We start from the raw sequence: 25,401 nt of genomic DNA, 5'->3' as shown, positions 1-25,401 counted from the left end.
TGGGCGCGATAGCGCCCCCTACAGAGTGACCTTTAAATTAACATTGAAGGTCAAAAATTAGTTTTACCAAAATTTTCTAAACTTTACCCAAAATTCTATTTTGCCGTCCCGATCAAAAAAGCTTATCAGACAAATGCCTTAATTTTTACGGCGTAGTCGTAGCGATGACAGAAACCTCCCATGTTATCCCTATGGGAAAACCGCAAAGTGTCTCAAATATCCACATTTTTATGTTTCACACTTTAACAAACTCCTCCTAGTGCGTTTTGCCCACCGACTTCAAAATCGGTGTACGTCCTCTAGACAAGTGGGGCATCTAAAGTTATCCAAATTTTAAGGATAGCTTTTACGGTCTCTGTGCGACGGAGCCGCAAACGTTTCCCAGAATTCTGACTATTTGGCCTTCAGAGTGGCCTATAAACAATAGAGTTTTTCCAAATGACATGATATTTTGAACAAAATTCTAATTTGCCATCCTGATCATAAAAGTATGAGAGCCAAAGTCATATTTTGTACGGCGTAACCGTAGCGATGACAGAAACATCCCATGTTATCCTTATGGGAAAATCATAGAATTGCTCAAATCACCACATTTGTACGCTTCACACTTTAACGAACTCCTCCTAGGGCGATTGTCCGATCAAGTTCATATTTGGAGAATATCATCTACACAAGCGGGGCATCAAAACTTATCCATATTTTGATTCTAAGTGCTACGGTCTCTGTGTGACGGACCCGCAAATATATGTCAGAAATGGGAAAACAGCGAAATCTCTAAAATGACCACATTTTTACGCTTCACACTTTAACAAATTCCTCCTAGGGCGATTGCCCGATCAAGCTCATATTTGGGGAAAATCATATACACAAACGGGGCATCAAAAGTTAGTCATATTTTGATTTTAAGTGGTACGGTCTCTGTGCCGTGGAGCTGCAAATATACTGTCACAAATGGGAAAACGCCAAATCTTTGAAATGTTCACATTTACGCTTCACACTTTAACAAACTCCTCCTAGTGCGTTTGGCCCACCGATCTCAAAATCAGTGTACCTGCTCTAGACAAGTGGGGCATCTAAAGTTATTCAAATTTTATCGATAACATTTACGGTCTCTGTGCAGCTGAGCCGCAAACTTTTCGCAGAATTTGGACTATTTGGCCTTCAGAGTGGCCTATAAACAAGAGTTTTTCCAAATGACATGACATTTTGCACACAATTCTCATTTGCCATCCCCAAATAAAAAGTATGGGAGCCAAAGTCATATTTGGTAAAGCGTAGCCGTAGCGATGACAGAAACATCCCATGTTATCCCTATGGGGAAACCGCAAAATCTCTAAAATGACCACATTTTTACACTTCACACTTTAACAAACTCCTCCTAGGGTGATTACCCGATCAAGTTCATATTTGGGGAGAATCATCTACACAAACGGGGCATCAAAAGTTATCCATATTTTGATTTTAAGTACTAGGGTCTCTGTGCGGTAGAGCCGCAAATATATGTCACAAATGGGAAAAACGCCAAATCCTTGAAATGTTCACATTTACGCTTCACACTTTAATGAACTCCTCTGTGGGCAATAGCTCGATCAAGCTCATATTTTGGGAAAATAATCTACACAAGCGGAGCATCAAAAGTTATCCATATTTATATTCCAAGTGTCACGGTCTCTGTGCGCTGGAGCTGCACATTTGACCGACATTTGTGTTCATTTGCACTGGTTAAGCACAGCATTGAACATGTCCAATGTGTCACTGTCTTAGTTCTTAGACAATTGCGTTAGCGCCATCTCTGTAAAATGCAGAGAGCAGAGTCGGAAGGCCGGCGGCCCGCGAGGGCCGTTGGATGCCGCTTGCGGCTTTAATTTTCATTATATTCTAAACAACAACAACAACAACATCGGAGTAAAATAAATGTTTGCAGCACATTTACCAGAGAAAGCTGCAAACGTACTTTACACGAGGAAGTACCACAAAGTATCCACGTATTCAAGTCAAAAGAGTTTTCAGAACATGTATTTTTACTACATGTGTTTACTTTCTTCCAAATACTTTCCAATTCTTTGGGTTTCTTTTGGGTAAATCAACAGTTCTGCAAAACCCTGTTGTGATTGTGGTCTTTACACAAATACATTGAATTCAAATATCAGTAATTATACAGTATTAGTCATTAGCAGTACAAGCAATAGCTGTAAAACAAAAAGTGTAAAAGTATCCTCTATTGATGTGTTTATTTTTGCACATTTCATGCTCGTTCTACATTTTTAAACTGAAATGTAAAGTATTAAACGTGTGAAGTTGCGTAAGCGACTGGAACGACCTGGTGCTGGAGGACAAAGGTGTTCTTAAGGTGGACTTTTATCTCAGGGCTGTAAAGGTGGACGGACTCTGAACTTCCCGAGCGTCAAAAAGATAAGTGTCTTCCAACGTTGGTGCACGGAGGAGTAAAACGGATTAAATCGGGCGACAAACGATAGCAGGCAGCTTCGAAGATGAGATGCGAGATTGGACATTTTTCTTTCCTATATTCTTATTTTCAGTTTACCCAATTTGTTCTTCTTTTTGTATGAAAAGAACAAATAATAAACTAATAAATAATAAGAAATATAATAATAATAACAATAATAATAATGGAGGATGAGGATTTTAATTTTTTTTAGGAATAATGTCTCAAATAAAATGTATATATATATTTTATTAATATTCTGTATAAATCTTTAGTATAAGTTCAGGTTTAATTATGAACGTCTGTCAAATAAATCACAAAAGTGCAGAAATATCACTGTGTCCCCTTATTTCCGTCTTATTTCCTCGTGGCGTGGACTGCCGATTAGTCCTGCCACGTATCAATTATAAAACGCACCTGCCGCTCACCTGCAGCCGCGTGTGGCTCGTCCCCCGAGAGCAGCACGTTTCCACGTGTCTACGCGCATTGATCTATCCCTCAGTGTACGGAACAAAATTAAGACAGAGAAAGACTGTTCGAGCTGACTCAGAAGAGACGGAAATCTACTGGAGACGAGCGATGCGATGCGATCCGTCGCGCTAATAAACAAACGCACGCGTGTGTTGTATCAGTCCGCACGGAGGAGTGCGCATGCGCACTTCCACCCGAGTTCTCAAATCGCCGAAAAATCGTCCATTACGCCTTTAACATAACTTTGGTTCATTTTTCAGCTTTTTTGTTGCATTTTAGACAATTTACTTCAAAACTGTCTAAATTTCAATATATGGCCCACCTCTTATCCAGTTTTTTTTTTGTTTTTAATATATATGTATGTGTATATATATTTAAGCTCAAATACAAATAAGAAGACAAACATTTTGAAGCATGGATCCCACTGAAGGGTAAAGTGCGCCCTCAGGGTAAAGTGCGCCCTCTGTCTGCGCCGCAGTGAACTGTCAGAAGAGCGTCACGTGGTGCACGGTGTCGGAGCAGGAGCAGAACAAGTGCAGAGCCATGTCCCAGGCCTTCTCCGAGGCGTCCATCCGCCCCACGCTCAACTGCATCAACGGCCAAACCATGGAAATGTGTGTGCGCAAGCTGCAGGTACGACGCTCCCACAATGCACCGCGGGGATTGGGGCGGAACCATGGGGGACGGAACGCGGTCAAAAACACAAACAGCTGACACAACCCAAATGCGCACGAGACAGGTTCTTGTGTTTTGGGGGAATTTATTTGTTAAAATCCAAGACCAAGAACAGACATTTCATCTTGAAATAATGTGTTATATAATATCACACATAAGTCGCTCTGGAGTATAAGTCGCACCCTGGCCAAACTATGACACTATGGTGTGACTTATAGTCCGGATATTACGGTAATTGTAAGGAACATTCATTTAAAAAGCGCGTTAATTTATTTATTAATTTCGTATTCATTTTGTAGATAAATACACTTACAATTAGTCAAATATCCAGCACAATGTTTATGTATTCATGGAGAAAAGGTAAAAACTCACTTCTAAGTAAGTTTGTTTCATTGTATTTCTGTATTTTTGATCAAGTATTTTGGAGTGAAAGAATCATGAGTTTGGCCTTTTATAAAGAAACTCTGGCCTTACTTACAGCGCTACAAAAGTAACGTTGTTATGTCATTGGGGTCAGGACACGCAGGCTTCAGATAACGAGGCATAAAAGTCTGTGCCGGTCCCATCAGAGCGCATTCTGGGTCAAGCGTCGAGAACACGGGCCGCTCAGGGACGAACGCCGACGAGTTCATTCAAGGCCAATGCTATTAATCACATTTTTACTGAGCTGGAAATTCAGTCGTTCAAAAGCAGGTTTTATCCTAATTATTATTTTTGTTGTACATTGAGACTATTTGAATAAACTTTTTAACCAAATAAAGGTTAAAATATGGTGACTGAAGGCTTCTGGATGGATAATATTTACACATATTGTATTAACGATGAAAATTTGAAATAGTTGATAATATCTCTTGTTATAAAAGGACTTTTAGTCCGTGTTTTAGAGTTTTAGATAGATTCCAGTGATCAAAAGTCGCCATCAGTTGATTAATCATTAAACCCTAAAACTACCGTATTTTCCGGACTATAATTCGTTCATAGTTTTGGCCAGGGTGCGACTTATACTTATATTTATACTAATATACGTATACTCCGGAGTGACTTATATGTGATATTATTTGTTACTTTCACACTTGCAACATTTTTTCATACTCCAGTGCGACTTATATACTTTTTTTTTTGGTCTCTATTATGTATTTTTTTTGGCTGGTGTAACCTATACTCCGGTGCGACTTATAATCCGAAGAATATGGTATATTTGTGACGTTTTTTCCTATTGTTTGCAAACAGAACAAAGAGGTGGATGCGCTGTCCTTGAACGCAGCGGACGTCTACCACCAGAGGAAGATAGCCTCCTTCAAGATGGCCGCCACCGAGACCAAACATGACGGTGAGAGTCAGACTCAACGTCCTCAGACTTTCGCTCGTTTGTGCGTTTAGAGCGAAAGTAGCAGTGGAAATTATAGCGTCTTCATCCTGTCAAGTAGCAAGTGCTGAGACAAGGGGATCAGAAAGAATACATGGTTCAATAAGAAATACATATGTGAAGTTAACTACACGAAAGAACAAAGTACAAGAGAAACAGACAAACTCATTTATAGACAAAAGTAAGAAAAAAAGACCAGTGAACGTCTGGTGTTGCGTTCAGGGACCAGTGAACGTGTGGTGTTACGTTCAGGGACCAGTGAACGTGTGGTGTTGCGTTCAGGGACCAGTGAACGTGTGGTGTTGCGTTCAGGGACCAGTGAATGTGGTGTTGCATTCAGGGACCAGTGAACGTGTGGTGTTGCATTCAGGGACCAGTGAATGTGTGGTGTGGTGTTGCGTTCAGGGACCAGTGAACGTGTGGTGTTGCGTTCAGGGACCGGTGAACGTGTGGTGTTGCGTTCAGGGACCAGTGAACGTGTGGTGTTGCGTTCAGGGACCAGTGAATGTGTGGTGTGGTGTTGCGTTCAGGGACCAGTGAACGTGTGGTGTTGCGTTCAGGGACCAGTGAATGTGTGGTGTGGTGTTGCGTTCAGGGACCAGTGAACGTGTGGTGTTGCGTTCAGGGACCAGTGAATGTGTGGTGTGGTGTTGCGTTCAGGGACCAGTGAACGTGTGGTGTTGCGTTCAGGGACCAGTGAACGTGTGGTGTTGCGTTCAGGGACCGGTGAACGTGTGGTGTTGCGTTCAGGGACCAGTGAACGTGTGGTGTTGCGTTCAGGGACCAGTGAATGTGTGGTGTGGTGTTGCGTTCAGGGACCAGTGAATGTGTGGTGTTGCGTTCAGGGACCAGTGAACGTGTGGTGTTGCGTTCAGGTACCAGTGAATGTGTGGAGTGGTGTTGCATTCAGGTACCAGTGAACGTGTGGTGTTGCGTTCAGGTACCAGTGAATATGTGGTGTGGTGTTGCGTTCAGGGACCAGTGAATGTGTGGTGTTGCGTTCAGGGACCAGTGAATGTGTGGTGTTGCGTTCAGGTACCAGTGAATGTGTGGTGTGGTGTTGCGTTCAGGGACCAGTGAATGTGTGGTGTTGCGTTCAGGTACCAGTGAATGTGTGGTGTGGTGTTGCGTTCAGGTACCAGTGAATGTGTGGTGTGGTGTTGCGTTCAGGGACCAGTGAATGTGTGGTGTTGCGTTCAGGTACCAGTGAATGTGTGGTGTGGTGTTGCGTTCAGGGACCAGTGAACGTGTGGTGTTGCGTTCAGGGACCAGTGAATGTGTGGTGTGGTGTTGCGTTCAGGGACCAGTGAACGTGTGGTGTTGCGTTCAGGGACCAGTGAATGTGTGGTGTGGTGTTGCGTTCAGGGACCAGTGAACGTGTGGTGTTGCGTTCAGGGACCAGTGAATGTATGGTGTGGTGTTGCGTTCAGGGACCAGTGAACGTGTGGTGTTGCGTTCAGGGACCAGTGAACGTGTGGTGTTGCGTTCAGGGACCGGTGAACGTGTGGTGTTGCGTTCAGGGACCAGTGAACGTGTGGTGTTGCGTTCAGGGACCAGTGAATGTGTGGTGTGGTGTTGCGTTCAGGGACCAGTGAATGTGTGGTGTTGCGTTCAGGGACCAGTGAACGTGTGGTGTTGCGTTCAGGTACCAGTGAATGTGTGGAGTGGTGTTGCATTCAGGTACCAGTGAACGTGTGGTGTTGCGTTCAGGTACCAGTGAATATGTGGTGTGGTGTTGCGTTCAGGGACCAGTGAATGTGTGGTGTTGCGTTCAGGGACCAGTGAATGTGTGGTGTTGCGTTCAGGTACCAGTGAATGTGTGGTGTGGTGTTGCGTTCAGGGACCAGTGAATGTGTGGTGTTGCGTTCAGGTACCAGTGAATGTGTGGTGTGGTGTTGCGTTCAGGGACCAGTGAATGTGTGGTGTGGTGTTGCGTTCAGGGACCAGTGAATGTGTGGTGTTGCGTTCAGGGACCGGTGCAGTGTACTATGCCGTGGCGGTGGTGAATCGCTCTAACTCTGAGCTGAACGTGGACACGCTGAAGGGCAGAAGGAGCTGTCACACGGGGAAAGGCCGGACCGCGGGCTGGACGATGCCCCTGGGCTTCCTCACAGACACAGGACGCATGTCAGTCATGGGCTGCGACTTCTCCAGTGGTGAGCACTGTCCCCTTTAAACACAATCATAAACACCTTTAAACACAATTATTAACACCTTCAAACACAATCATAAACACCTTTAAACACAATTATTAACAAATTCAAACACAATCATAAAACCTTTAAACACAATCATAAACACCTTTAAACACAATTATTAACACCTTCAAACACAATCATAAACACCTTTAAACACAATTATTAACAAATTCAAACACAATCATAAAACCTTTAAACACAATCATAAACACCTTTAAACACAATTATTAACACCTTCAAACACAATCATAAACACCTTTAAACACAATTATTAACAAATTCAAACACAATCATAAAACCTTTAAACACAATCATAAACACCTTTAAACACAATTAATAACACCTTCAAACAAAATCATAAACACCTTTAAACACAATCATAAACACTTGTAAATACAATTATAAACACAATTATTAACACCTTTAAACACAATCATAAACACCTTTAAACACAATCATAAACACCTTTAAACACAAACACCTTCAAACACAACCATAAAACCTTTAAACACAATCATAAACATCTTTAAACACAATTAATAACACCTTCAAACACAATCATAAACACCTTTAAACACAATCATAAACACCTTTAAACACAATTAATAACACCTTCAAACAAAATCATAAACACCTTTAAACACAATTAATAACACCTTCAAACAAAATCATAAACACCTTTAAACACAATCATAAACACCTTTAAACACAATTAATAACACCTTCAAACACAATCATAAAACCTTTAAACACAATCATAAACACCTTTAAACACAATTAATAACACCTTCAAACAAAATCATAAACACCTTTAAACACAATCATAAACACTTGTAAATACAATTATAAACACAATTATTAACACCTTTAAACACAATCATAAACACCTTTAAACACAATCATAAACACCTTTAAACACAATTAATAACACCTTCAAACACAATCATAAAACCTTTAAACACAATCATAAACACCTTTAAACACAATTAATAACACCTTCAAACAAAATCATAAACACCTTTAAACACAATCATAAACACTTGTAAATACAATTATAAACACAATTATTAACACCTTTAAACACAATCATAAACACCTTTAAACACAATCATAAACACCTTTAAACACAATCATAAACACCTTTAAACACAAACACCTTTAAACACAATCATAAACACTTGTAAATACAATTATAAACACAATTATTAACACCTTTAAACACAATCATAAACACCTTCAAACACAATCATAAACACCTTTAAACACAATCATAAACACCTTTAAACACAAACACCTTTAAACAAAATCATAAACACCTTTAAACACAAACACCTTTAAACACAATCATAAACACCTTTAAACACAATTATTAACACCTTCAAACACAATCATAAACACCTTTAAACACAATCATAAACACTTGTAAATACAATTATAAACACAATTATTAACACCTTTAAACACAATCATAAACACCTTTAAACACAATCATAAACACCTTTAAACACAAACACCTTCAAACACAATCATTAACACCTTCAAACAAAATCATAAACACCTTTAAACACAATCATAAACACCTTTAAACACAATTATTAACACCTTCAAACACAATCATAAACACCTTTAAACACAATTATTAACAAATTCAAACACAATCATAAAACCTTTAAACACAATCATAAACACCTTTAAAAACAATTAATAACAAATTCAAACAAAATCATAAACACCTTTAAACACAATCATAAACACTTGTAAATACAATTATAAACACAATTATTAACACCTTTAAACACAATCATAAACACTTGTAAACACAATTATAAACACTTGTAAACACAATGGTTAACATCTTTACACATAAACACCTGTAAACACAATCATAAACACCTTTAAAAACAATCATAAACACCTTTAAACACAATCATAAACACCTGTAAACATAAACACCTTTAAACACAATCATAAACACCTTTAAACATAAACACCTTTAAACACAATCATAAACACACTTTTAAGCACAATCATAAAGACCTTTAAACACAATTATTAACACCTTTAAACACAATTATTAACACCTTTAAACACAATTATTAACACCTTTAAACACAATTATCAACACACCTTTAAGCACAATCATAAACACCTGTAAACACAATCATAAACACCTTTAAACACAATTATTAACACCTTTAAACACAATTATTAAAACCTTTAAACACAATTAGTAACACCTTTAAACACAATCATAAACACTTTTAAACACAATCATAAACACCTGTAAACACAATCATAAACATCTGTAAACATAAACACCTTTAAACACAGTCATAAACACCGTTAAACACAATTATTAACACCTTTAAACACAATTATTAACACCTTTAAACTCCATATAAACACATGTAAACACCATATAAACACCTGTAAACATAAACACCTTTAAACACAATCATAAACACCTGAAAACACAATCATCAACACACCGGAAAACACAATCAACACAATCATAAACACCTGTAAACATAAACACCTGTAAACACAATCATAAACACCTGTAAACACAATCATAAGCACACCTGTAAACACAATCATAAACACCTTTAAACACAATCATAAACACCTGTAAACACAATCATAAACACCTTTAAACACAATCATAAACACCTGTAAACATAATCATAAACACCTTTAAACACAATCAAACACCTTTAAACACAATCATAAACACCGTTAAACACAATTATTAACACCTTTCAACACAATTATTAACACCTTTAAACTCCATATAAACACATGTAAACACCATTTAAACACCTGTAAACATAAACACCTTTAAACACAATCATAAACACCTGTAAACACAATCATAAACACACCTTTAAACACAATCATAAACACACCTGTAAACACAATCATAAACACCTGTAAACACAATCATAAACACACCTGTAAACACAATCATAAACACACCTGTAAACACAATCATAAGCACACCTGTAAACACAATCATAAACACCTTTAAACACAATCATAAACACCTGTAAACATAATCATAAACACCTTTAAACACAATCAAACACATGTAAACACAATCATAAACACCTTTAAACACAATCAAACACATGTAAACATAATCATAAACACCTTTAAACACAATCAAACACATGTAAACACAATCATAAACACCTTTAAACATAATCATAAACACCTTTAAACACAATCAAACACATGTAAACATAATCATAAACACCTTTAAACACAATCAAACACATGTAAACATAATCATAAACACCTTTAAACACAATCAAACACATGTAAACACAATCATAAACACCTTTAAACACAATCAAACACATGTAAACATAATCATAAACACCTTTAAACACAATCATAAACACATGTAAACACAATCATAAACACCTTTAAACACAATCATAAACACCTTTAAACACAATCATAAACACCTGTAAACAGAATCATAAACACCTGTAAACAGAATCATAAACACCTGTAAACATAAACATAAACACCAGTAAATACAATCAACACAATGGTTGTTGATATTTTGTGTATGCTCCAGGTCTGTCCGACTTCTTCAATGCCAGTTGTGTCCCGGGTGCCACGGCGACGGGCGACCCTCCGTCTCTGTGCCAGCTTTGCCGCGGAAACGACGCCGGCCAGAGCAAGTGTGAGCTGAGCGAACAAGAACGCTACTTCAGCTACAGCGGCGCCTTCAGGTCAGCAACGGAAGTGCATTTGTTACGCGCTTCACTCTGCTCGCGGCGCGTTCAGGGTGCATTCAGGGCGCTCGCGGGGCGTTCAGGGTGCGTTCTGGGCGCTCACGGGGCGTTCAGGGTGCATTCAGGGCGCTCGCGGGGCGTTCAGGGTGCGTTCTGGGCGCTCACGGGGCGTTCAGGGTGCATTCAGGGCGCTCGCGGGGCGTTCAGGGTGCGTTCTGGGCGCTCACGGGGCGTTCAGGGTGCGTTCTGGGCGCTCACGGGGCGTTCAGGGTGCATTCAGGGCGCTCGCGGGGCGTTCAGGGTGCGTTCTGGGCGCTCACGGGGCGTTCAGGGTGCATTCAGGGCGCTCGCGGGGCGTTCAGGGTGCGTTCTGGGCGCTCACGGGGCGTTCAGGGTGCGTTCTGGGCGCTCACGGGGCGTTCAGGGTGCATTCAGGGCGCTCGCGGGGCGTTCAGGGTGCGTTCTGGGCGCTCACGGTGTTGTGGTTCTCTCTGTTGTGCAGGTGTTTGGTGGAAGACGCAGGAGAAGTGGCTTTTGTGAAACACACGACAGTGGAAGAGAACACTGACAGTAAGTAAGAGCGAGTTCCAAGCTGTGGGAGCAGCAAAGCTAAAGGCTTACTTTCCCCGATCGGTCCAAAACTCGGGGGACGGACGATGGTAAACGTCTAGTGCCCTTCAGACCTCCGCGCAGACGGGTCGAGCTCCATTTTGTGCCTGCTCGCGAAGCTCATGTTGCCGTCCCGCTCTCTCCAGACACAGGTCCGGACTGGGCCGTGGGGCTGAAGTCGGCGGACTACGAGCTGCTGTGTCCCGACGGGCGCAGGGCCAAGGTGTCCGAGTGGAGGAACTGCCACCTGGTCCGGGTCCCCTTCAGAGGCGTGGTGGTGCGGGACGACCTGAGCCCTTCAACCGTCTACGACATGCTCCGTGAGGGAATGGTCCGTACACACACACACACACTCACTCACGCGCACACATTCACGCACACACACACACACACACTCACTCACTCACGCACACACACTCACGCACACACACACACACACACACACACACACTCTCACGCACACACACTCACGCACACGCACACACACAAACAATCACGCACGCGCGCACACACACACAGGCACGTACACACTCACGCACACACACTCACGCGCACACACACATACAAACTCACGCACACACACACAGGCATGTACACACACATACACTCACGCACGTACACACACACTGGAGTATAAGTGTATAAGTATAAATATAAGTATAAGTCGCACTCCGGCCAAAACTATGAAAAAAAGTGCCACTTATAGTCCGGAAAATACGGTATGCTGTTCTTTCTGTTCGATAAACTGCTCTTGAACTTTACGTGGCGACACCGGAAACTGTTGGGACAAATAAAGACTCCGTGTCCTGACCACGTTTCTCTATGTCGGTCCAATCGTTGTTTAGGCGAAGTCGGGTTTCAACCTGTTCTCGTCGGCGGCGTACGGCGGCGGAACCGTGCTGTTCTCGGACCAGACCACCGACCTGCTCCGGCCCGAGAGCGAAGACCCCGAGCGCTGGATGGGCCGCTCGTACCACCGCGCCATGGAGGCCGCGGACTGCTCCTACAGCGGTGAGCGGGGTATACAGCGGCCGTCAGTCAAATGGCAATTCTTTTTTTTTTTTACTCGTAGACTTTCAAAATAAAATAAAAAAATGAATGTGAAGAGTTTGAGAACTTGATGAAGGCGTTTTATTTCAAGGCAATTGTAGTGTATTATTGTGAGAAAAACATCACGATTTAACGATTATTCATGATTATTGAGACTGTGAAATCTTTCATTTTCTTTCTTTCCCGTGCGTCTGACGTGTGACTGTTCCTCAAGTTTGTGACCGACTTTACAAAATTGAACTTTCTGAAAGACAAAATTAAGTTAAATGTGACAAAAACAGCCAGAGAAAAAAGTAATTTACATGTAAGTGTCGGGTTAGGGTTGTTTTGTAGAAAAAAGATTCAGTTGGATCATCTGCATTTGGATGAAACAAGACGTTTTGACTCCATCCAAGAGTCATTCTCAATCTGCAAATCGAGTCTGGGTTTCATGACACTGTTATATATGACTGGAATGTTGGATCTTTAACCCCTCGTGTCTGTTTAAGGACAGATTCTTTTTTTTTTAAACAAAGATTGCCTCTTGAACTCCTCTTTCAAATCCTTGTTTCAGATCAGCTGCGGTGGTGCGTGCTGTCGGGCTCGGAGCAGCAGAAGTGTGCGGACATGGGCGCGGCCTTCGTCGGTAAAAAGCTGAGCCCTCGCCTCACCTGTCTCCACGGCGACTCGCTGGACGACTGCCTGCACAAGATCCAGGTCAGGAGCCAAGCCTCCATTAAAGCACCGCTCAGTTTAAATGTCTTATACAGTATGTTTATGGTAAACATTGGATTTTTAAAGGAGATATACAGTATTCAGAGTATTTATTACAGTCTCTAATAAAAACTGAGCAAATTAAAGGTAAAATAACAGAAACAAAAAAGGATTAAGTGATATTCCTGCAATTATTTGACATGTTTCGTATAATACTTTTTTAAATTTATTTTTTAATGTATTTCTATTTTTTTTTATTCAAGAAAAACACAATTGAAATGTACAGACAAAGATAAAATTAATAAAAAATAAAAATGTATAAAATGGAAATCATAAAAATAAATATGTATCAAAATATCGGTATCGTCACAGCGGTCACGGCGGTATCGTTCCGGCGGTATCGTTCCGGCGGTATCGTTCCGGCGGTATGGTCACGTCGGTATCGTCACGGCGGTATCGTCACAGCGGTATCGTTCCAGCGGTATGGTCACGGCGGTATCGTTCCGGCGGTATCGTTCCGGCGGTATCGTTCCGGCGGTATTGTCACGTCGGTATTGTTCCGGCGGTATCGTTCCGGCGGTATTGTTAAAAGCCGTGCGCTTGTTTCGGTGCAGAATAAGGAGGCAGATGCCATCACTCTGGACGGAGGCCACATCTACACCGCCGGGAAAGACTACGGACTCGTTCCAGCCACTGGAGAGAGCTACACGGGTAAGGCCCAGATATAAGAGCGCTATAAAAGATTATCATAGAACGACACTCACTGTTTGCTGCTTTTGTCTTGTTTTATTATGACATTATAATATAGAAAATGTATACAAAGTGTATTTTATTACATGGTGAAGGTAAATGGAGCACTAAGGATCAGAGTAATGAATGTGTATAGAGCCATCTCCATGGAGATGTCATTACTTTGCCTCCAGTTTTTTTAAGCTTTTACTCAGGTAACACTGTTTTCCCCCTCACCAAAAACATGAATGCTGCTTTTACTTTTCTTCTGTCCTTTTAAGTCCATAATCCATGACTTGTTCTGTGGTGTCTCAGAAAAATCATGGCTCAAAGAGGCAGAAGTTTACAACCTTTTTCTCACATCAACCCCTGTTTTACCCGCTGAGGCATCGGTGACCCCAACATCCTTCTTCTACCTGTGAAGCTACTGCCATAAGGAGAAATACATTTATTTTCAGAATCATAAATGTTATATGACAATCTTAATAGACCATGTCATCCCTTCATGAATCACACAATCTGGTTTGAACCTCTTTTCTCAGAACCATCGTGGAACCTTTAGGATTGAGATTTGAGTCCCTACTCTCAAGTGCTGAAGTTATCAGTGTTTTACCCTCTGCAGACAGCAGAGGGCGCTAAATGCATATTACAAATGCAGATAGTTTTAGTAAATTTTCCAACTCATTTTAATTGTAATCAAAACCCGGTTTAAAGCAAAACACACATGGCGTTCACACAAAGTTCGGTCTCTCTCCAGACGACAGCGACGGCTCCATCTACTACGCCGTCGCCGTTGTGAAGAAGAGCAGCACAGACATCCGTAACCTTGACGACCTGCGCGGACGCCGCTCCTGCCACACGGGATACGGGCGCACGGCCGGCTGGAACATCCCTGTGTCCGCCCTGATCGAGAGAGGGCTCATCTCCCCACAGCAGTGCCACATCCCCCAAGGTCAGAAGAAACAAACAAACAAACAGACGGACAGACAAACAAACAAACAGACAAGCAAACAGACGGACGGACAGACAAACAAACAAACAGACAAGCAAACAGACGGACGGACAGACAAACAAACAAACAGACGGACAGACAGACAAGCAAACAAGCAAAAAACAAATGGACAGACAAACAAACAAGCAAGCAAACAAACACGAGCATGTTTAAAGGCCAACAACAACACCGTTAAAGCTGTATTAGTAAAAGCTTATTTTCCGGAGTATAAGTCGCACCAGCCAAAAAATGTATAATAGAGAAGAAAAAAACATTTATGTTTATGTATTCATTTACAAGTATGAAATGCGGTTGCAAGTGTGAAAATAACAAATAATATCACATATAAGTCGCTCCGGAGTATAAGTATTAGTATATAAGTATAAATATAAGTATAAGTCGCACCCCGGCCAAAACTATGAAAAAAGGTGCAACTTATAGTCCGGAAAATACGGTATGTGTCCTTGAAGTGAAGTTGATGTCTTGAACATTTGTCTTCAGCCGTGAGTGGCTTCTTCTCCAAGAGTTGCGTCCCCGGGGCCAACCAGGAGGGCTTCCCCGGGGGCCTGTGTGAGCTGTGCGTGGGCGATCAGAACGGCCAGAACCGGTGCGAGAAGGGCAAGGACCTGTACGACGGATACAATGGAGCGTTCAGGTACAACAAACCCGTCCACACAAACGCAGCCTGTTCAAATCAAACTCACCAACTTCATCTCCGTAATTTCTAAGGTGCCTGGCGACGGGGGACGGAGACGTGGCTTTTGTCAAACACACAACCGTTTTCCAGAACACAGACGGTGAGTATTATTAAAAAAATGTGTAAATTTGAATGAACTTCTGTACTGTTTTCTTCTTAGAACAGAGACATGAACACTTACTTTGTACATAAACAAAATGGTGCCTAAGGCCGCAGTTATTTAATTACTTGGTTTACGGATTTTTAAATGAAATATAATGAACAGGCGGACGAAATATAAATATAATTTCCATTTCAAAAGATTTTTTCTTCCGGGTTTGCACAAAACGCACCCCGCACCCACAGCGCGCAGGTGAGTGTAGTACAGTATATTTAGCGTCTTTTGCATTGGTAGAACTGACGCTTCTAAGTGTCAGTTAGTGTCAGTTAGCCTTAGTCACGGAAAAACGCGCTGGAGAAAATGTGTTAAACAGGTGTAAAATGTATATTTGCGATATAAAGGCACGCAGCAGACAGGGAAACGGGCGCGCGCGCTCTCGTCAGGACAGCACAGGGACGGCGCTGCTCCGTCACAACAATGTTTTCCAAAATAAATGACTCCCGCAGGATTTTGCCAAAAATTTGCTTCACGCACTCTTATCTTTTGACTTAATACCGCTTTTTATATTTCATTTAATGTTATTTTGCATTGTCGGTGGTAAATAAAAAAAAAGTTATAATTTTTTTTTTAATATATTGTAGAAATCAATAATCTAAGTGCTGCGGATCCGTAAACCAAGTAATAAAATAACCGCAGCCTTAGCGACATTATAAGGATTTATGAAGACCAAAGCAGAAAGGAGAAATGATGACGTTAGCTGGACAGTTCAATCCTTCTTTTCAGGCTTGAGCCATGTGTGAACAGGCCTGTAGCATTAAAAAACAAGCTAATTCAGTGAGTGTGTGTGTTTCTAAATGAGTGTGTTTTATTCTGAGAAAGAGCCTTAAAACTGTGTGAACTTATGAGAAATGTTCTAAATGATTTGAGCACCTCCGCCCTGTTCAGGAAATCGCTTGAATCAAGTGCTCAGGACTAAATCAAGTTTCAAAAAATGTGTTAAAACAATGAATAAAAAGTGTAATCTTGTTTGTACTTGGTCTTTTTTGAGTCCATTGCTCTTGTGGTCTCAGTTTGAATGTGTTTCATCCTGTTAGGTAACTCTGGCGAGCCGTGGGCCTCAGACTTGCGCTCCTCAGACTTCCAGCTGCTCTGCTCTCAGGGGAGCAAGGCAGAAGTGTCCCAGTTTAAGTACTGTCACCTGGCCCGCGTCCCGTCCCACGCCGTCATGGTCCGGCCCGACACCAACGTGCACAGTGTGTACGGGCTGCTCGACCACGCCCAGGTAACGGACCTTTACTGAGTGTATGTGTGCGTGTTTAAGTGTGCGTGTGTCTGTGTGTGTGTGTGTGTGTGTGTGTGTTGGATTCTTGTGTGTTGTTCCAAGATGGCCACCGCATCGGTGCCAAGTGCTATCTAGAATACCTATGCGAGTTACAAACACAAACCTTTTGGCGTGACTTACTTTCTGCCCAAAGTTTTGTCATACAGGCTTGACTTCTCTGGTGTATTAAGACATAGAGCTTGAGAATACTAGAAAATACATGCGTTCGCGGTGACTTCATACAGCCGGGACTTCCCCATAGCGGCCATTTTAAAAGGGGCACGCAATATATATAAACCAACAGGACTGCATCCTTTTCTACGGCATAATGAGCGACGAATACTTTGATTCTTTAGACGATAACGGCAAACTAAGGCTATCATTCCTTGGTCTGACAACAGAGCAATGTCCTTACAGAACGCAGGTTTTTGCCATTTTGGCCTCATATATCCTGGATATCGTATGTAGTAGACGTGCTGTTGTGCCCCTTTCAAAATGGCGGACTCGGTTGCTACTGAACAAGTTCCCGGATATGCAAACGCATGTATACGTTTTTGTCATTAAAATGGGCTATAATATGACTACGAAGCGGAAGTCGGTCTGCCCACGTCCAACAATGGCCCAACTACTCATTTGCCGGCCCACCCACATTCAAATGACTCGATATTCCTATTGGCCCAGAATTGTGTCGGCCCTCTGCTGGCTCGATGCACGTACTGCGAGTGTAGCGCCTTCAGGAAAGACGCTTTTTTTTCCTTCTTCTTTAGAACAGAAATATAAGAAACACTGCAGTACTAGTGTAAAGGTGGAGGGCAGCTACACTGAATATTTCTACTGCAGTACTAGTGTAAAGGTGGAGGGCAGCTACACTGAATATTTCTACTGCAGTACTAGTGTAAAGGAGGAGGGCAGCTACACTGAATATTTCTACTGCAGTACTAGTGTAAAGGAGGAGGGCAGCTACACTGAATATTTCTACTGCAGTACTAGTGTAAAGGTGCAGGGCAGCTACACTGAATATTTCTACTGCAGTACTAGTGTAAAGGAGGAGGGCAGCTACACTGAATATTTCTACTGCAGTACTAGTGTAAAGGAGGAGGGCAGCTACACTGAATATTTCTACTGCAGTTCTAGTGTAAAGGTGGAGGGCAGCTACACTGAATATTTCTACTGCAGTACTAGTGTAAAGGTGGAGGGCAGCTACACTGAATATTTCTACTGCAGTACTAGTGTAAAGGAGGAGGGCAGCTACACTGAATATTTCTACTGCAGTACTAGTGTAAAGGAGGAGGGCAGCTACACTGAATATTTCTACTGCAGTACTAGTGTAAAGGTGGAGGGCAGCTACACTGAATATTTCTACTGCAGTACTAGTGTAAAGGTGCAGGGCAGCTACACTGAATATTTCTACTGCAGTACTAGTGTAAAGGTGGAGGGCAGCTACACTGAATACATCTACTGCAGTACTAGTGTAAAGGAGGAGGGCAGCTACACTGAATATTTCTACTGCAGTACTAGTGTAAAGGTGGAGGGCAGCTACACTGAATATTTCTACTGTAGTACTAGTGTAAAGGAGGAGGGCAGCTACACTGAATATTTCTACTGCAGTACTAGTGTAAAGGTGGAGGGCAGCTACACTGAATATTTATACTGCAGTACTAGTGTAAAGGTGCAGGGCAGCTACACTGAATATTTCTACTGCAGTACTAGTGTAAAGGTCGAGGGCAGCTACACTGAATATTTCTACTGCAGTACTAGTGTAAAGGAGGAGGGCAGCTACACTGAATATTTCTACTGCAGTACTAGTGTAAAGGTCGAGGGCAGCTACACTGAATATTTCTACTGCAGTACTAGTGTAAAGGTCGAGGGCAGCTACACTGAATATTTCTACTGCAGTACTAGTGTAAAGGAGGAGGGCAGCTACACTGAATATTTCTACTGCAGTACTAGTGTAAAGGTCGAGGGCAGCTACACTGAATATTTCTACTGCAGTACTAGTGTAAAGGTGGAGGGCAGCTACACTGAATATATCTACTGCAGTACTAGTGTAAAGGTGGAGGGCAGCTACACTGAATATTTCTACTGCAGTACTAGTGTAAAGGTGGAGGGCAGCTACACTGAATATTTCTACTGCAGTACTAGTGTAAAGGAGGAGGGCAGCTACACTGAATATTTCTACTGCAGTACTAGTGTAAAGGAGGAGGGCAGCTACACTGAATATTTCTACTGCAGTACTAGTGTAAAGGAGGAGGGCAGCTACACTGAATAAATCTACTGCAGTACTAGTGTAAAGGAGGAGGGCAGCTACACTGAATATTTCTACTGCAGTACTAGTGTAAAGGAGGAGGGCAGCTACACTGAATATTTCTACTGCAGTACTAGTGTAAAGGAGGAGGGCAGCTACACTGAATATTTCTACTGCAGTACTAGTGTAAAGGAGGATGGCAGCTACACTGAATATTTCTACTGCAGTACTAGTGTAAAGGAGGAGGGCAGCTACACTGAATATTTCTACTGCAGTACTAGTGTAAAGGTGGAGGGCAGCTACACTGAATATTTCTACTGCAGTACTAGTGTAAAGGTGCAGGGCAGCTACACTGAATATTTCTATTGCAGTACTAGTGTAAAGGTGCAGGGCAGCTACACTGAATATTTCTACTGCAGTACTAGTGTAAAGGAGGAGGGCAGCTACACTGAATATTTCTACTGCAGTACTAGTGTAAAGGAGGAGGGCAGCTACACTGAATATTTCTACTGCAGTACTAGTGTAAAGGTGGAGGGCAGCTACACTGAATATTTCTACTGCAGTACTAGTGTAAAGGTGGAGGGTAGCTACACTGAATATTTCTACTGTAGTACTAGTGTAAAGGAGGAGGGCAGCTACACTGAATATTTCTACTGCAGTACTAGTGTAAAGGTGGAGGGCAGCTACACTGAATATTTCTACTGCAGTACTAGTGTAAAGGTGGAGGGCAGCTACACTGAATATTTCTACTGCAGTACTAGTGTAAAGGAGGAGGGCAGCTACACTGAATATTTCTACTGTAGTACTAGTGTAAAGGAGGAGGGCAGCTACACTGAATATTTCTACTGCAGTACTAGTGTAAAGGTGGAGGGCAGCTACACTGAATATTTCTACTGCAGTACTAGTGTAAAGGAGGAGGGCAGCTACACTGAATATTTCTACTGCAGTACTAGTGTAAAGGTGCAGGGCAGCTACACTGAATATTTCTACTGCAGTACTAGTGTAAAGGAGGAGGGCAGCTACACTGAATATTTCTACTGCAGTACTAGTGTAAAGGTGCAGGGCAGCTACACTGAATATTTCTACTGCAGTACTAGTGTAAAGGAGGAGGGCAGCTACACTGAATATTTCTACTGCAGTACTAGTGTAAAGGAGGAGGGCAGCTACACTGAATATTTCTACTGCAGTACTAGTGTAAAGGTGGAGGGCAGCTACACTGAATATTTCTACTGCAGTACTAGTGTAAAGGAGGAGGACAGCTACACTGAATATTTCTACTGCAGTACTAGTGTAAAGGAGGAGGGCAGCTACACTGAATATTTCTACTGCAGTACTAGTGTAAAGGAGGAGGGCAGCTACACTGAATATTTCTACTGCAGTACTAGTGTAAAGGAGGAGGGCAGCTACACTGAATATTTCTACTGCAGTACTAGTGTAAAGGTGGAGGGCAGCTACACTGAATATATCTACTGCAGTACTAGTGTAAAGGTGGAGGGCAGCTACACTGAATATTTCTACTGCAGTACTAGTGTAAAGGAGGAGGGCAGCTACACTGAATATTTCTACTGCAGTACTAGTGTAAAGGAGGAGGGCAGCTACACTGAATATTTCTACTGCAGTACTAGTGTAAAGGAGGAGGGCAGCTACACTGAATATTTCTACTGCAGTACTAGTGTAAAGGTGGAGGGCAGCTACACTGAATATTTCTACTGCAGTACTAGTGTAAAGGTGGAGGGCAGCTACACTGAATATTTCTACTGCAGTACTAGTGTAAAGGTGCAGGGCAGCTACACTGAATATTTCTACTTCAGTACTAGTGTAAAGGTGCAGGGCAGCTACACTGAATATTTCTACTGCAGTACTAGTGTAAAGGTGGAGGGCAGCTACACTGAATATTTCTACTGTAGTACTAGTGTAAAGGAGGAGGGCAGCTACACTGAATATTTCTACTGCAGTACTAGTGTAAAGGTGCAGGACAGCTACACTGAATATTTCTACTGCAGTACTAGTGTAAAGGTGCAGGGCAGCTACACTGAATATTTCTACTGCAGTACTAGTGTAAAGGAGGAGGGCAGCTACACTGAATAAATCTACTGCAGTACTAGTGTAAAGGAGGAGGGCAGCTACACTGAATATTTCTACTGCAGTACTAGTGTAAAGGAGGAGGGCAGCTACACTGAATAAATCTACTGCAGTACTAGTGTAAAGGAGGAGGGCAGCTACACTGAATATTTCTACTGCAGTACTAGTGTAAAGGAGGAGGGCAGCTACACTGAATATTTCTACTGCAGTACTAGTGTTCACATATGCTGCTTTACCTGGAATTTTGTCACGTGTGAATGAAGCCGAAACTGAATTCTCTGTATTTTTGATCTTGTTGTTGTGTTACTTTTAATGCCGGTTGGCAGCGAACTGAAAAAGGTGCATTTACCGCCACCTACTGTAGTTATACGTCTTCAAAGTATATTTTTTACACTACAGTGAACCCTCGTTTATCGCGGGGGTTACGTTCCAAAACAAACCCGCAATAGGTGAAATCCGCGAAGTAGAAACCTTTATTTTTTTACAGTTATTATACAATGAAATACTGGCAAGTGGTTTTACGTACGTGTACATATTAATCCATAACGTTATTGACACACAGGTAGAGAAGACGCGAGAGACTGTTTAGCCAATCAGAATGCAGAACACAATGCATGATGAAAATCCGCGAAGCAGCGAGACCGTGAAAAGTGAACCGCGTTATAGCGAGGGATCACTGTATACTGTATTGAAAAAAAGGAACTTCAGTTTTTAGACTTCATTCTTTAGACTTCATTCCTTTAGACTTCATTCTTTAGAATTCACTCTTTAGAATTCACTCTTTAGACTTCATTCTTAAGGCTTCACTCTTTAGACTTCAGTCTAAGGCTACAACAACAACACAACAACGAACAATACCTCGTGCACTTGGATGCCAACTGCCATAAAAAACTACAACGACAACAGTTTGGATATTACGGCAACATAGAGGAACGCCTCGGTCCGTATGACGGGGAAGAAGAAGAGGAAGCGTGACCTGGTCGGTGACGATATGAACAGCGGGGAGGACTCCCCTGGAGCCACTGATCCTGTGCAGCGTAGGGCGTCTTCTTGCTCGTCTATGGAGGGCTCTCTCAGTGAGGAGCAGGGCGGGGGGGTTGCAGATGTCGGGGATGTGAGTTCAGAGTGTAAGGTGTTCATAAAGCTCGCGCAGGATAATGCGTCCTTTAAGGGGTGGGATCCGATGGCGTTGACAAGGAGCCTGACTGTAGCTGTGGGAGTGGTCAAGCATGCGAGTGTCCTTAGGGATGGCTCGCTGCTGGTTGTGTGCAAGGACGTGGCTCAGCAAAGGAAGGCGATTGAAGCTAAGTGTCTGGGGGGGAAGGACATTCTTGTGTCTGATGCTGTAAGAGGCACGGTCAGGGGAGTTATAGTAGGCGTCCCTACGACGACATCTGTGGATGACATAAAGGAGAATTTGACTGGAGCTAAGGTGGTGGATGCTAGGCGGTTGAAGATGACCCGGGATGGGGTAAGGTGTGACAGCCTGTCGATAATGATTAGATTTGAAGGTGGGATCCTGCCTCGTGTGGTGTGCGTTGGGTACATGCGCTATGGCGTACGCCCATATGTTCTGCCGCCCCTGCGTTGCTTCAAGTGCCAGCGCTTTGGGCATATTGCAGCGGTCTGTAGAGGGAAGCAGAAGTGTGGTAAATGTGCAGGAGACCACGAGTATGGGAAGTGTGACGACGGAGCAAAACTCAAGTGCTGTAACTGTGGGGGAGAGCATAGCTCTGCCTACGGGGGATGCGTGTTCAGCAAGAGGGCTGCGGAGGTGCAAAAAGTTAGAGCCTCTCAAGGCATATCCTACGCGGATGCGGTCAAGAAGGTGTCTGGTAGTCAGGTGACGGTGGATGCAGTGGGGGCTGCCAGTGCTGCTGGTGTCCTAGGCGACAGGGGAGGGGGCAGCGTTGCCCGCAGCCAGGGGGAGGTCCCCACTGGGATGCCCGTGAGTGTGGCTTCCACGGGCAGAGGCCCTGTGGGTGCGGAGGATGTACTGGTTGTGAAGAGGAAAGATTTCTTCCTCTTTATAGTGGAAGTGATTAACTGTACTGGGCAAACCAAGAAGAGATCCGAAAAGACTAAGATCATCGCTAAGGCTGCAGGGAAGTACTTTGGAGCTGGGGGCCCCGAGTGGACGGAGATAGAGGATGCGCTGCGGGAGGGCGCCCTGCCCCATTCTGGCAGTGGGAGTGGGGGGGCTCCCGATGCGCCGTCAGGTTCCGGGGGCTCATAATGGCGGTGGTTGTCTTGCAATGGAATGCGCGTAGTCTTCGTGCTAATGGCCAGGAATTTAAGCATTTTGTCTCTACCTTGTTGAACAAGCCTCACGTTATGTGCGTGCAGGAGACTTGGTTACGACCTAGGTGGGGTTTTGGGATACAAGGGTATGTGTGTGTTAGGAATGATAGGGAGCAGGGTAGAGGCGGAGGTGTGGCTGTGTTTGTCCGAGATGACCTAAATTACGTTGTTGTCAGTGTGAGTAAAGCGCCGGAGGCCCTGGCGGTGAGGGTCTGGCTGGGTGGTGAAGCTGTTACTGTGGTTAACCTTTATAATCCGTGTGGTGAGTTAACGCTAGAGTCCTTACATAGTATCGGTAAGGATGTTCGGGGAAAGGCCGTGTGGTGTGGGGATTTTAATGCGCATAGCGCTTTGTGGGGCGGTAGTGGTACCGATAGGTATGGGCAGGTGGTAGAGGGTTTTATCAATCAAAGGGAGTTGGTTTGTCTGAATGATGGGGGTGGGACCCGCTATGATATGGGGACCGGTGCGGAAAGTGCAATAGATCTTACACTTGTGTCCAAGGAGTTAGCTGGTGTTTGTAGTTGGGAGGTTCTTGGTAATCTTTCTTTTGGTAGCGATCACTATCTAGTCCGCACCGTGATTGGCTTTGGGAGCTGTGTGGTCAGGAGGACGAGGATCCAGAGGTGGCAGTTGGCAAGGGCGAACTGGGGGGCTTTCCTGAGGAAAGCTGATGATGGTTCTAGGGTTCTGCAGGAAGGAGGATTGACTCAGGTGGATGATCTCAATAGTGCAATTGTCTCGCTCATCACGCAGTCAGCGGTAGGCACGATTCCTAAGAGTGGTGGTAGTGGACATAGGAAGCGGGTGCCGTGGTGGACTGAAGCATGTGGTCATGCTGTTAGGGCGAGAAATGCGGCGTTTCGCCGGCTAAGGGTTGCCCACACTGAGGGTGCCCTCATTGACTACAAGAGGGCCCGCGCTGTTGTGCGGAAAACTGTGAGAACGGCCAAGAGTGCCTATTGGAGGCGGTATTGTTCCAAAATTGGGAGAGAAACGCGTCTCGGGGATGTTTGGGGGATGATTAAGCGGATGCATGGGGTTGAGCGCCGTCGTGGGACCCCGGTCCTAATACTGAATGGTGTTGAAGCAGTCAGCGACGTTGACAAAGCTGAACTGTTGGCCAGCACCTTTGTGTCGGTGCACAGCTCTGACAATCTCTCACCTGCGGAAAGGCACTACAGGGAGAGTACTTTGGCCCAGAATTCTGAGCTGATTGGGCACCAGCCTTCGACTCAAGATGACCTTGACCTTCCGTTTAGTTTGTTTGAGCTAAGGAGAGCACTTTCTAAGGCGAAACAGACAGCCCCGGGTAAAGATGAGGTGTGCTATGACATGCTCTCTCATTTGACTGATGACACGCTTGGGCTAGTCCTGGGTCTTTTCAACCGTGTTTGGGATTCAGGTTGTGTTCCATCTGCGTGGAAACAGTCTACGGTGGTGCCGGTTCTGAAGCCGGGTAGGCCAGCGTCTGACCCTTCAAGTTATAGGCCGATTGCCTTGACGTCGCAGCTCGGGAAAACGATGGAGCGCATGGTTACCGAGCGGTTGGATTACTTCTTGGAGAGTCAGGGTTTGCTTCCCGCGCACCAGAGTGGTTTCCGTAGGGGCAGGAACACCATGGATTCCGTGTTGTGTTTGGAATCTGATATCCAGCTGGCCAGGGCTCAGAAAGAAAAGG

The 25,401-nt window shown here is 43.4% G+C and overlaps 1 protein-coding gene across 1 annotated transcript in view; it reads left to right on the top strand.

The window, feature by feature from the left end:
• Nucleotides 1-25,401, top strand: part of meltf (melanotransferrin) — a 41,214-nt gene that overhangs the window by 5,893 nt on the left and 9,920 nt on the right. The window contains exons 2-14 of the mRNA XM_072438044.1: nt 3,396-3,550; nt 4,823-4,922; nt 6,929-7,114; nt 10,743-10,899; nt 11,405-11,472; nt 11,658-11,842; nt 12,357-12,522; nt 13,115-13,257; nt 13,869-13,965; nt 14,741-14,935; nt 15,476-15,629; nt 15,704-15,771; nt 16,866-17,053. Coding sequence (XP_072294145.1) covers nt 3,396-3,550; nt 4,823-4,922; nt 6,929-7,114; nt 10,743-10,899; nt 11,405-11,472; nt 11,658-11,842; nt 12,357-12,522; nt 13,115-13,257; nt 13,869-13,965; nt 14,741-14,935; nt 15,476-15,629; nt 15,704-15,771; nt 16,866-17,053 — 1,862 coding nt within the window. The remainder of the gene's footprint in view (nt 1-3,395; nt 3,551-4,822; nt 4,923-6,928; nt 7,115-10,742; nt 10,900-11,404; nt 11,473-11,657; nt 11,843-12,356; nt 12,523-13,114; nt 13,258-13,868; nt 13,966-14,740; nt 14,936-15,475; nt 15,630-15,703; nt 15,772-16,865; nt 17,054-25,401) is intronic.

Source organism: Eucyclogobius newberryi, unplaced genomic scaffold (genome assembly GCF_026437365.1).
Source record: "Eucyclogobius newberryi isolate DKJ021-1_F unplaced genomic scaffold, fEucNew1.0.hap1 SCAF_9, whole genome shotgun sequence".
In the NCBI taxonomy this organism is placed as follows: Eukaryota; Metazoa; Chordata; class Actinopteri; order Gobiiformes; family Gobiidae; genus Eucyclogobius; species Eucyclogobius newberryi.
This window is presented reverse-complemented; position numbering and strand designations above follow the sequence as displayed.